This window comes from Chiloscyllium plagiosum, chromosome 26, assembly GCF_004010195.1.
Source record: "Chiloscyllium plagiosum isolate BGI_BamShark_2017 chromosome 26, ASM401019v2, whole genome shotgun sequence".
NCBI classification, from domain to species: domain Eukaryota; kingdom Metazoa; phylum Chordata; class Chondrichthyes; order Orectolobiformes; family Hemiscylliidae; genus Chiloscyllium; species Chiloscyllium plagiosum.
In genome coordinates, this window is record NC_057735.1 from 16,940,842 (window position 1) to 16,952,299 (window position 11,458).

The 11,458-nt window shown below is 39.9% G+C and overlaps 1 protein-coding gene across 3 annotated transcripts in view; it reads right to left on the bottom strand.

Annotated features, from left to right (window-relative positions):
* eif2d (eukaryotic translation initiation factor 2D) overlaps positions 1 to 9,232 on the bottom strand; it is a 41,498-nt gene extending 32,266 nt beyond the window's left edge. The window contains exons 1-2 of one of the 3 annotated variants that reach the window (XM_043716613.1): positions 9,027 to 9,232; positions 3,951 to 4,141 (exon numbers count right to left, since the gene is read on the bottom strand). In XM_043716613.1, the coding sequence (XP_043572548.1) occupies positions 3,951 to 4,141; positions 9,027 to 9,082 (247 nt within the window). In that variant the 5' untranslated portion in view covers positions 9,083 to 9,232. Of the gene's footprint in view, positions 1 to 1,036; positions 2,221 to 3,950; positions 4,142 to 9,026 lie in introns of those variants that run through there. The other 2 variants (XM_043716612.1, XM_043716614.1) reach the window with 2 other exon arrangements.
* Positions 9,233 to 11,458: the final 2,226 nt, after the last annotated feature.

The window sequence follows — 11,458 nt, forward strand, 5'->3', positions numbered from 1 at the left end:
CTCTCTGCCTTTATTCCTGATGAAGGGCTTTTGCCCGAAACGTTGATTTTGCCTGTCCTCGGATGCTGCCTGAATTGCTGTGCTCTTCCAGCACCACTGATCCAGAATCTGGTTTCCAGCATCTGCAGTCATTGTTTTTACCTATTCCAATGGCCAACCAGTTGTTGGAGCAGATCAGAGCTGCAAGTCAGAAACATGTGGAATCACAGATGCAGTGGACTCTGTGTAGATTCCAATGGGCAATTCTTATATGTCTGGAACTCTCCAAAAGAATCCATTAAAAAGGTGGAAAATTTAGAAGGTTCCACTCTCATTAATAGTTACTAAGGAAAGGTCAATGATTAAAAATCGAGCCTGAACCTTGTGTTACAATTAGGATGACACCCAATTTATCACACACCCTCAAAACTACACCACCTTGACACTTGACATTCCCAGACCACTAACAACCACTACTCACTGTACTCAGCCCTCAAACAATCCACTAGCATTCCCTCCCTTGCCACCCTGAACTTCACTGCAGCCTTGGTTCAAACATGGACAAGACCTGAATTCCAGAGGTGAGGCAAGAGTGACAGCCCTTCAAATCATGGCTGAACTTGACATCAAGGAGCCCTTGAAAAACTAGAATCGATGGATATCAGGGACAAACTCTCTGCTGGTTAGAGTCAAACCTGGAAGAGGGTCATGGTTGTTGGAGGTCAGTCACCTCAACAAGGAGTTCCTCAGGTTAGTGCGCTAGGTCCAACCATTTTCAGCTGCTTCATCAATGACCTCCCCTCTATCTTATGGTTAAAAGTGGGGATGTTTCCGACGATTGCACAATATTCAGCACCATTCACGCGTCTTCAGACACTGAAGCAGTCCATGTTCAAATGCAACATGATCTGTAATGTCCAGGTTTGGCTGACAAGTGGCAAATAACATTCATACCACACAAATGCAAGCAATGATCCTTTCCACTAAGAGACAACATAACCACTGCCCTTTGACATTCACGTGTGTACCATCTACAAGATGCACTGCAGAAACTCACCGATGGTCCTTCGACAGCAAATTCCAAATGTATGACCACTTCCATCTAGAAGGATATGAGCAGTAGGTACCAGGGAACATCACCACCTGTAAGTTCCATTCTAAGCCAGTCATCATCCTGAAAAATTTTCCTTCACTGTCACCAGGTCAAAATCTTGACAGTTCCTCCCTTCAGGCATTGTGGGTCAACTCACAGCATGTGGACTACAGCTGTTCAAGAAGACATCCCAATACTATCTTCTCAGGAGCAACTAAGTATGGGCAATAAATATTAATCAACCAGTGACACCCAGGTCTGACTGAATTAAAAAAGAACAGCTCTGTGATAGAATGAAATGGTGCTTTAGTCAGACAGATGGAGTCTGTGCATATGGTGGCTCTTGGCACTGATTGTGGATCATTTGCATGCAGTGAGTACAGCTGGCTGATAAGTTTTGTACATCACTGAGATATCTGTGAATCTGGGTGGATTCAAGACATGAAAAATGAAACTTCAGTCGGAAGCCATACAGTCACTGAGGGATGAGATGTGGCTGCTGAAGCAAGTTTCACAAAGACTGTTATCAAACACTAGGGGGGAGAACAAAAGTAATGATGACAAAAGGAGAAGAAAAATTCAAACAGAAACCCTGCCTGACAAAGGAACAGAAATTCTTCAAAATGGGCATATCCTTGACGGCTCACTGAACTCAAAACATCAACTCTGCTTTCTCTTCACAGATGCTGCCAGTCCTGCTGAGTTTCTGCTCTTTGTTTTATTTTAGTGTTTAATTCATTGTCACATCTATTCCAGGTGTGCCAACCTTGAAGGGTCACTAGACTCAAAGTTAAATCTCCTTTCCCTCCACAGATGTTGCCAGTCCTGCTGAGCTTCTCCACAGTTTCTGCTTTTGTTTCAGATTTTCAGAATCCACAGTTCTTAGTTTTATTCCTGTTTGGTTAACTGGTTACACAAAAGAGCTCCATAGTCCTATGAAATTTTATTTAACAATTTCCCGTTAGCAATTGTTTTTTTTTATTCCTTAGATGGTTTCTGGATGCATGGGAATTGCTCATCAGAATCTTCCATTTTCTGGGCAATTCCCATGGAGTCTTCTGTGTCTGGTTTCCATATAGATCTGACAAGCAACTCCAGTCTCCCCTCCTCCAATGTCTATCTGGTTATCAGAACATCTGGGCCATTGTCTATAGAAGAAAGAACCATTACCAAATCTACTTAAGGTGGGCATTTTACCAAAAATTAGTAAATTACAAGTTTGTTTTTACTACAGTCACATATACTTTGCTCATTGGCCAGAAAGTCATCATTGAAGCAGATCTACTTGAACTCTTCATGTTATTTTTAATACTATTAATTTGTGTCCTGCAATATTACAAAATCATTTAACATATCAGTTAGTTTATTGGATAATATTTATGATAAATGGAATTTACATTATAATAGAAAAAGATCTGTTTGTTTACTCAAACAATAGTGCTGAGAGACAATCAGGATGGTTATGAAACAAAGTAAAAACATTCCAGAAAATCTCGTGGTACAGAGTGCACAAAAAAAAAAAATCGCACAAAGAACACCACTGCCTACTACTGATGGCCACTTCACACACAGCAAAATACACCTACATTCCTTACCTGTTCATACCTTTTCATTTTCTGGGCTTGTGTTCATGGTGGTGTTCCTATTTCCCTCTCCTTACATCAACAGAATTTTCTTATCACTGCTCTTGATTGTCCTATGTTGGTCAGTTATGTTTCTCTCCTCATGTGTGTTTTCTGCTAGAGGTGGCACACAGGGAGAGGTGTCCAGACTAGCCTCCAGTTTACCATCACGGGTGGCAGGAACAAACTGACATTAATTATGGCTTGGTGTTACTGAAGGCATCAGCTAGGACTGCCAGCCAGCACCAGGGAAAGATGCAGTTGGGGGCATATCTTGGTATCAGGAGGTGAAGTAGGACCAAGTCAGAAACAAAAACAGAAATTGCTGGAAAAGCTCAGCAGGTCTGGCAACTCTGATTTTAGTCACAGATGTTAATGTTTCGGGTCCAGTGACCTTTCCTCGGAACAGTTCTGAGGGTGGGTCACCAGACCCGAAACGTTAACTTTGATTTCACAGATGCTGTCAGAACTGCTGAGCTTTTCTAGCAACACCTGTTATTGTTTCTGATTTACAGGATCTACAGTTCTTTCAGTTTTTTTTGTTTAGAACTGAGTCAGGTCAGGTCAGGTGAGGTGATGCTAGATGGAGTTTGAAGCTCCAAATATTGTAAAGCAAGTGTGTAAATTACAGTTGACACGTGACAAACTGTTACCATTCTGGCAGTGAACAGTTATGAAGATTGTTTATCAACATGGTAACGACCATGGTTTATAAATTCTTAAAAATACTATTGGTTTCACCTCCACTTAAACCTCCCACCTAACCAATTATAGTATTGTTAGAAAATATTCCCAAATAAACAACCTAATAAAATATTCACTATAATAGACTACTCATCAAAATCAAATTACACCTATGGGTGCGCAGACAAGAGAGTCAATGCAGACATAGAGTAAAAAGCCCTTAAGGAATGATATTTGAATACAATAAAAAGCTGGATAGAACACAATCAGACCTGTAATGAGCATCCCAAATAAAATCTCTCTGGTCAGAGCAAAAGAATTGGGTAGACATTCTCAATTGTACAACACAGTCTCCAACTTTGGCTCTTAATAAGAAATTCTGACACAAGGATTCCGAGCAAAAATTCAAAGTAAGCTCCCTTTCATACCTGAGCAAAACGTGTTACATTTGAGAGGCCAAACAGAACTACAGGGTTGTGGATATTCCACAATTTTGTCACAAACAACAGTTTTGTGCTTTTTATGAATTTGCTGTCAGCAGAAAATAAAAGTTTTGTAAAACACGCACGCACCTGTTGGATAAAGTCTCCTGTTCATTTCAAAGAAGATGGGGTTCTTATTCAAAACATAGGCAGTCACCACGTCTCCTTTATGCAAATACATTTTCACCACATTGAGCTCCTCCTTGTTTGGTATAAGATGTGATAGCTCAGCACCAGATAAAGACGGAAAGGCAGACTGTACATCAGCCTTGAGCTTCCTCCTAGGGAATGATAAGCAATTTGGGTGGGTTGATTAAAATAACAATTCTCCTTGCTTTGCTGAAATATTAATTTCAATCATAACCTTACATTTGAATTTCCATCTTCAAAGTGTGTAATTACATTGCACACATTGGAATGAGACTGAACTTTCTTGTTCTCTCGACTTAGAGGATTGCATTGCAATGGCTTGTTCTAACCCGTTTGTATAGTTTCCATGAAAAGCTTATTTCCAAGTACAATGTTATGCTGACGTTTTTAGTCTACTTAGCAGTCCATGACATGAAAGAGGAATCATATAATATATCCATATAATTCTGTGCTCTATTATTTGTAGTAGAACAGTCACATGCAGTACTTCAAAACAAATGACTTGTTAATAAATTATTTTTCCTTTCTAACTTTACAGTTGCCATGCTCCAAATCTATGACATTGTCATCAACTGAAACAATCAATTAAATACGGTCTTGCAATTTCTGAAGGTAATGCTCACTTTCAAACACCATAGGAAAAAAAAAGGAGTCCTAGTAAAATTTGCAAGTCTGAGAGCAGTTTACCACCCATGTAGTTATGGATCCTAAATCTGTTTTAATTGAATTAGCCATTCAGAAAGAGCTTTATTCAAATCAGACATGAAGAGTGAGTTTTATCAGAGATGGTGTGTCTTATTATAGAATGAAACAGTTAAAAGATCAGATCACTATCTTATGTTTTATTCCATTATTTTTAATGTGCATTCTTGAAAAAAATATAATTTCAATAAACTGTTATAAATATTGGTTAAATTCATAATGTGTTAAAATATGGACCTATCACAGAGTATATCTCCCACACAGCCCTGGCACCCAAGACATTTGGATAGAACAGCCTCTCATTTATCTGTGCAATCTACATGGGCCTAAATTAACTTCACAAGTGAGCTGCTTTAAAATTAGACCATAACATGCAGGAACAGAACTAGCCAATTCAGCTCAGAGTCTGCTCCACCATTCAATCATGGCTGATATGTTTCTCAACCTCATTCTCCTGCCTTCTTCCTGTAGTCCTTGATTCTCTTACTAATCAGGAATCTATCAGTCTCGGACTTAAATACACTCAATGATTTGGCCTCCACAGCCTTCTGTAGCAATGAGTTCCACAGATTAACCGCCCTCTGGTTGATGAAATTTCTTATCTCAGTTTTCTTCACACTGAGGCTGTACCCTACCATCCTGGAATCTCCTCCCAGTGGAAGCATCTTCTCCATACCCTCTTTATCCAGGTGATATCTCTGATACCAAAGTATATTAAACAAAAGGTGTAAGAGTTATAAAATTAACAGCTTAAAAATGTGTTGCTGGAAAAGCACAGCAGGTCAGGCAGCATCAAAGGAACAGGACAATCGACGTTTCGGGCATAAGCTTATGCCCGAAACATAGATTCTCCTGTTCCTTTGATGCTGCCTGACCTGCTGCGCTTTTCCAGCAACACATTTTTAAGCTCTGATCTCCAGCATCTGCAATCCTCACTTTCTCCTTATAAAATTAACAATCAATCTCCAAGTGTATTACCTGATGCTTTGAACATCAGCAGTACAATTTTTTTTCTTCTCCATACTTGACCCAAACACTGCCAATTTTGATCTATCGGCATGTACATCTCAACAGTAAAGTACTCAGCCACCAAACAATCTTTGATATAATTGAGTTCTGGATCAAAGTGCAGACAATGGACCAAAAATGGCACGTTGCTTCTAAGTGAAAATGTATTATCCATTTCATTGATGTGAAATTATTTAAAGATACCATAAACTGAAAATGCATTTAAGTACCCTGACTCCCACCATCTAAAGTCAAGCAAAAACAGATGGCAGAAATGCCTTCCCTCCACCTTCACTCATCTAAACTCAAGTAAAAATGTTTACAGGATTTCTTCCTTACCAGAAATTTACCCCACACACTTTCCATTTCAGTGTGGTTTTAGGCTTCCAAATACTGAAACAAATCAACCTCCTAGGTCACATAATCTAAGTAGTTATAGCAGGAAACATAGAAAAGTTCAAGGTTATCAGCAAGAGTCAACAGGTTTTTAAAGACAAATCATATTTAACCAATTGGAATTCTGTGAAGTAGGAATGTGCTGTAGAAAAAGGGGAAACTGTTAGATATAGTGTACTTAGATTTTTAGACATGATTCGGAGATGCCGGGGTGTACAAAGTTAAAAATCACACAACACCAGGTTATAGTCCAACAGGTTTAATTGGAAGCACACTAGCTTTCGGAGCGACGCTCCTTCATCAGGTGATCAGGTGACAATCACCTGATGAAGGAGTGTCGATCCGAAAGCTAGTGTGCTTCCAATTAAACCTGTTGGACTATAACCTGGTGTTGTGTGATTTTTAACTTAGATTTTTAGAAGTCACTTGAAGATTATTTTGGAAAATAAGAACTTGTGTTATTGGGTTTCCCAAACTGTCTTCGACTCTGACCCCATTTTACAGGCATGAAAATTAATGAGACCCAGTGAGAACAAGGGCACGTTACAGCATTAGCATGCCTGTTGTAACTTGGTCAGAACATCATGACAACTCTTACTGTTTTTAATTTCACAATCCCAAAATATTAACTCACAAGCTCTGCTTGAGTCTGCATTGGAAAGCCCTGGTCCAAGAGCGTTCTATATTGGCAATAGGTAGAAGATTGGCTAACTAACAGGAACCAGCGTGTATCTATGAATAGATCACTTTCTGGTTAGCAAAATGTAAGAGTGCCACAGACAGCAGCGCTGAAGTCTAAACACTTTGAAATTTATGTAAATGATTTGGATGAAGGGTCCAAAGGTATGGTTGTTAAATTTGCTTTTGCTGCCAAAATTGGGTAAAAAAAGGTGAAACAAGCTGGACGCATGAAGTAGTGTGCAGCAGCTTAGGGCTGGCGTGGAGTGGATTGGAGGCATGGAGCCGTGTGCTGTGGCTGAGGGCCAGAGAGGAGCAGGTTGGAGCCGAATGGCTGAGAGCTGGAGCGGAGTGGATTGGAAGCATAGAGCAGAGCAGTATGGTTGTTGAAATGGGGACCAGCATGGGCAGAGTGAGACTTGCAAGGTCAGTCAGACCATGTGTGGAAGCCTCTGTGCGAATCTACTGCAATGTAATGTTTATCTGTTATTTGTTTATCTGATTGTAATTTTTTTTAACTAAATGTCTTATACTAGGAACAGGTAAATGTAACTTTTTTCTTCTTTAATTATTCTTTTGTAACAAAAATTCATATCTCAGTACTTTGCCCCTCATGGTGCCATTTTAGGCACAGTACAACACTGAACTTTTTACTGTACTCCTGTACTTGAGTACACGTGACAATGAAAACTAATAATTTAAAAGAGTAAGTTGTGACAAAAGGACAGAAGGAGACTACAAAGGCATGTGGATAGGTTGAGTGAGTATACAAAAATCTAGCAAAAGGACTGTAATGTTCGACAATGTGAAAATGCCCATTTTGGCAGGATGAAAGAAAAAACAAGCTTTATGTTCTGAGATTGCCGAGTTCTCTGTTGTTGATGGGTCCGGTATACTAAATGCATGTATCAAAGAAGATTTATTCAAGTACAGCTAGTAATTAAGAAAGCAAATACTATGTTATCTTTTATTGTGAGTGGAATTGAACACAAAAGTATGCTTCAAGGTATTGGTGAGTACTGTGTACAGTACTGATCACTTTATCTAAGGAATGATGTAAGTGCGTTGGAAGAAGTTCAGAAGTATTTTGAAAGGTTGTCTTATAACAAAAGGTGCTGCTATTGTTTCTTAATTTGGCTCCTAGATCCTCAGTCACTATGCAGAATCTCTTTCCTTGACCTGCCTATGTCGATGGTACCTAAATGGATCATGATAACCAGATTTGTTCTCTCCAACTGGCAGTTTATCTCCAGCCCAGAGCAGGTTCCAAACCCTGATACAGGCTACACAACCTTCTGGATGCTCTCTTCTCTGCAGAGAATAATGTCATTCAACCTTCCAATACTGTCCTCTACTATGACTACTTTTCTTTTTGCTACGCTCATTTGAAAAAGTCTCTGAACTCCAATGTCATGGCTGATTAGTTATCTACCCTGCTGTTCTCACTCATCCAAACAGCAAAAAGAACCTCAAACCTTTTGGACAATAGCAAAGGTTGAGACTTCAGCACTTATGACCCCTGGATCTCCTTCCCTCATTTGCAGTCACACGCACCCTGACCAGGGACCAAAATAAGACGATCCTATCCTAAGGGGTGTGGCCACCTTCTGATACAACATATTCAGATGACTTTCCCCTTCCCTCATGTTTCCAGTGTCTGAAGTTTGTCCTCCAATAGGGCATCCTGTCGATACAACAAAGGAGAGACTGTGATGGGAGATTCTCATGCAAGATGAAGTAAACACATGTTCCTCTGGGTCGTCCTAAGATTCTGGCATGCATTACCACAGACACAAGTCTGTATTTTCCTTGCACTCCTCCTATGTCAAAAGTAGGATCAACTGTCAGTTTTCAAAATTAAAAAAAACTCTTTACAGTTGGTGTAGGGACAAAATAAAGGCGGCGGTGAAGTTAGGCTGGTTTCACAAGTCTCTGATAGGTCTCCTAAAATATTTAGCTGAAAATAATAGTAGGTTCTACGAGAAAACCAAAACAAACTTCCAATGCTGAAAATCAATCGGGTAAAGCAAGTCAAAGTGGTGAGTAACCCCGAGACTGCAGTTTAGCTACTGGGGTGACCGTGACACTGACGTGTGAAGATTATATTCTGACGTCCTGGAGTTTACTGATTCTGATTATTTGTCAATGAGATGAATGTTTCACCTCTAAGGCGGTCATCCCCTCCCCAGGCCGGGCCGCGGAACACACCACAAGCGGACACCATGAGCTCACCTATCCGACCCTTTGATCGCTGTGTTGGACTTGACGCGAAAAGGTTTGGCAAACATCTTCCTTTCTTTTCCGTTTTCCTGCAAAGAGGCGCGTTTCTTGTTTCGTTGAATTACAACCGATTTAAACGTTTTGTTCTCCTCCAACACTCATCCCACCAGCAATGCATTCGGCCATCTTGTACCCCGCCTTCACTTTTCCGGGTGGAACACAAGCTTCTAAAGTGGCTGCTCCAAACGTTCCGACCCACATTTCATTCCAGGCAATGCTACAAGAAAAATAGTAGATCTCAAAGTCACTGTCCCTTTTGTCCCTTGATCACATCGAGAAAAATAGTAAAGGGAAGACATCGAACTCACAGTAGATGTACAAAGTTGAAAACAGAACTGTGTTGAATACAAAGAAGATAAAATATATGAAGTCTGTAAAGTCCATTTCCCAGGGTTCCTAAACTGGCCAGGTGTTAACCTGAGACCAGAATTGTTGAGCAGCTATGAATATTGCAGCTTTTTTTGAGCTCTCAGGGCTTGGTTATTTTACCAATTTGTGCTGTCAGCACTTGCTTTGAACTTACCAGGTGAAAGAAACGAACTTGTGTTTCTTCCAGTTCTAATACAAAACCATATCCCTGCTTTGCTAAAAATGGTTGCTTGAAATGTAGTTCAGGTGTGTATTACTGGGACTTGGGTCATTGTTTCCAAGTTCGATAATGGCAAACATATTTTTCATCTTTGATGTGTATAACGTATCACATGTGTAAAGTAAGAATGGGAAGTGTGAGCGGCTTCATCCCTGAATAAATTGTTTCTTTTGAGAAAAGCATTAATTTTAGTTCAAATTTACTGAAATTTGACTATAATAACATAATCAAAATTTTGTTAGTGTCTCCTTTTTTAAACCATTTCAGTCCACCCTGAAAATCCCAGCTAATAAAATCAGATAATGGAAATTGAAGATTGATAACCATATTTTACCAGTCATAACTTTTTTCTTACTTTTATATAATACTTTGGTTTAATATTGCTTATACAGTGAAACAACAAACATGTCATAGATTTTGTTGCTTTTAAACTCTGTTATTCATTGTATAAGATAATTGTAAGGGGTTGGTTGGAGCATTTACCTTACAGTGCAAATTGGGGAGCAAATTTGAGGTACTAATTTGTTGCTACTGTTATTTTTTTCTAATTCACCCATGGATCTTTGCATCACTGGCAAGTGTTTATTGCCCATCCCTAGTTTCCTTGAGGTCATGGTGATAGAGTCAAAAGGTATGGCTCTGAAAAAGCACAGCAGGTCAGACAGCATCCGAAGAGCAGGACAGTCGATGTTTCCGGCATAAGCCGTTCAACAGGAATGTTGATTCTCCTACTCCTTGGATGCTGCCTGACCTGCTGTGCTTTTCCAGCACTACACCTTTTGACTCTGCCTATCCAGCATCTGCCATCCTCACTTTCTCCTGATTGTGGTGGTAGTTGGATTTCCATGACTGCACAAAATTTCACAAAGTAACAAACTTACAGAGATATTTTCCATTATATATCTTGTAGAGAACCACGTAAAGAACATGCAGTGAGGATTGTGAAGTCAAATTATATATCAAAGAAAAATATCCCTATTACTGTCCTAATAATTTGTTTAAAGGAAAGTTTTATATATTGTAATTTGCAACCACCAGCTGCTTCAAAGCACTGTGGTGAATGAAGTAATTTTGGTGTAGATAATGTTGTACTGTATGAAAAATGACATCACTCCCCAATTCAGCAGTAGTAAAGAGTTGGAGTGAGTGAATAAATAAATGCTGAAGGTAAAAAGTTTTGGAATGGACATCACAATTGAGTGGTCGAGGCATCTAGCCACAGAAGAAACAATTATCTTTTGTAACGAATGAACCAACGTGGGCCAATGTAATTAGAAAGGGACAGCAGTGAGTGAGGGGTAAAAGGTACCAGTGAGCAGGGCAGCTGTTTGGGGACTTGGTGGGGGAGGAAAAGATCTTCCCGTTAGCAGTTAGTGGGATAAGGGTAGGGCATACGTGGAAGTCATCCCAGCAGCAGCCTGAATGTGGTATGGCACATGAATGTTCTCCAAGCAGACAGTAGTGAGGGGGCAGGTGGTGGGGCACAGAGGAAGGAGGAGATCTGTCCAGGAGGCGAGTCAGTGGTGAGTAGTGAGAAAGGAGGTTGTCCCAGCAGCACAAGTACCTAACGTCATAGACGTGCACATGCTGATCAATTTTCCCAAAATAAACTAATCCCACTGGCCTGCAGTTGGCTCATATCTGTCTAAATCCATGTACCTATCCAAATATATTTTAAATGTTGTAACTGTACCTGAATCGGCCAGTTCCTTTGTCAGTTCATTCCACAAATGAACCACTGTGTGAAAAGGTTCCTTCTCAGGTCCCTTTAAAATCTTTCCCTTCTCACTCTAAA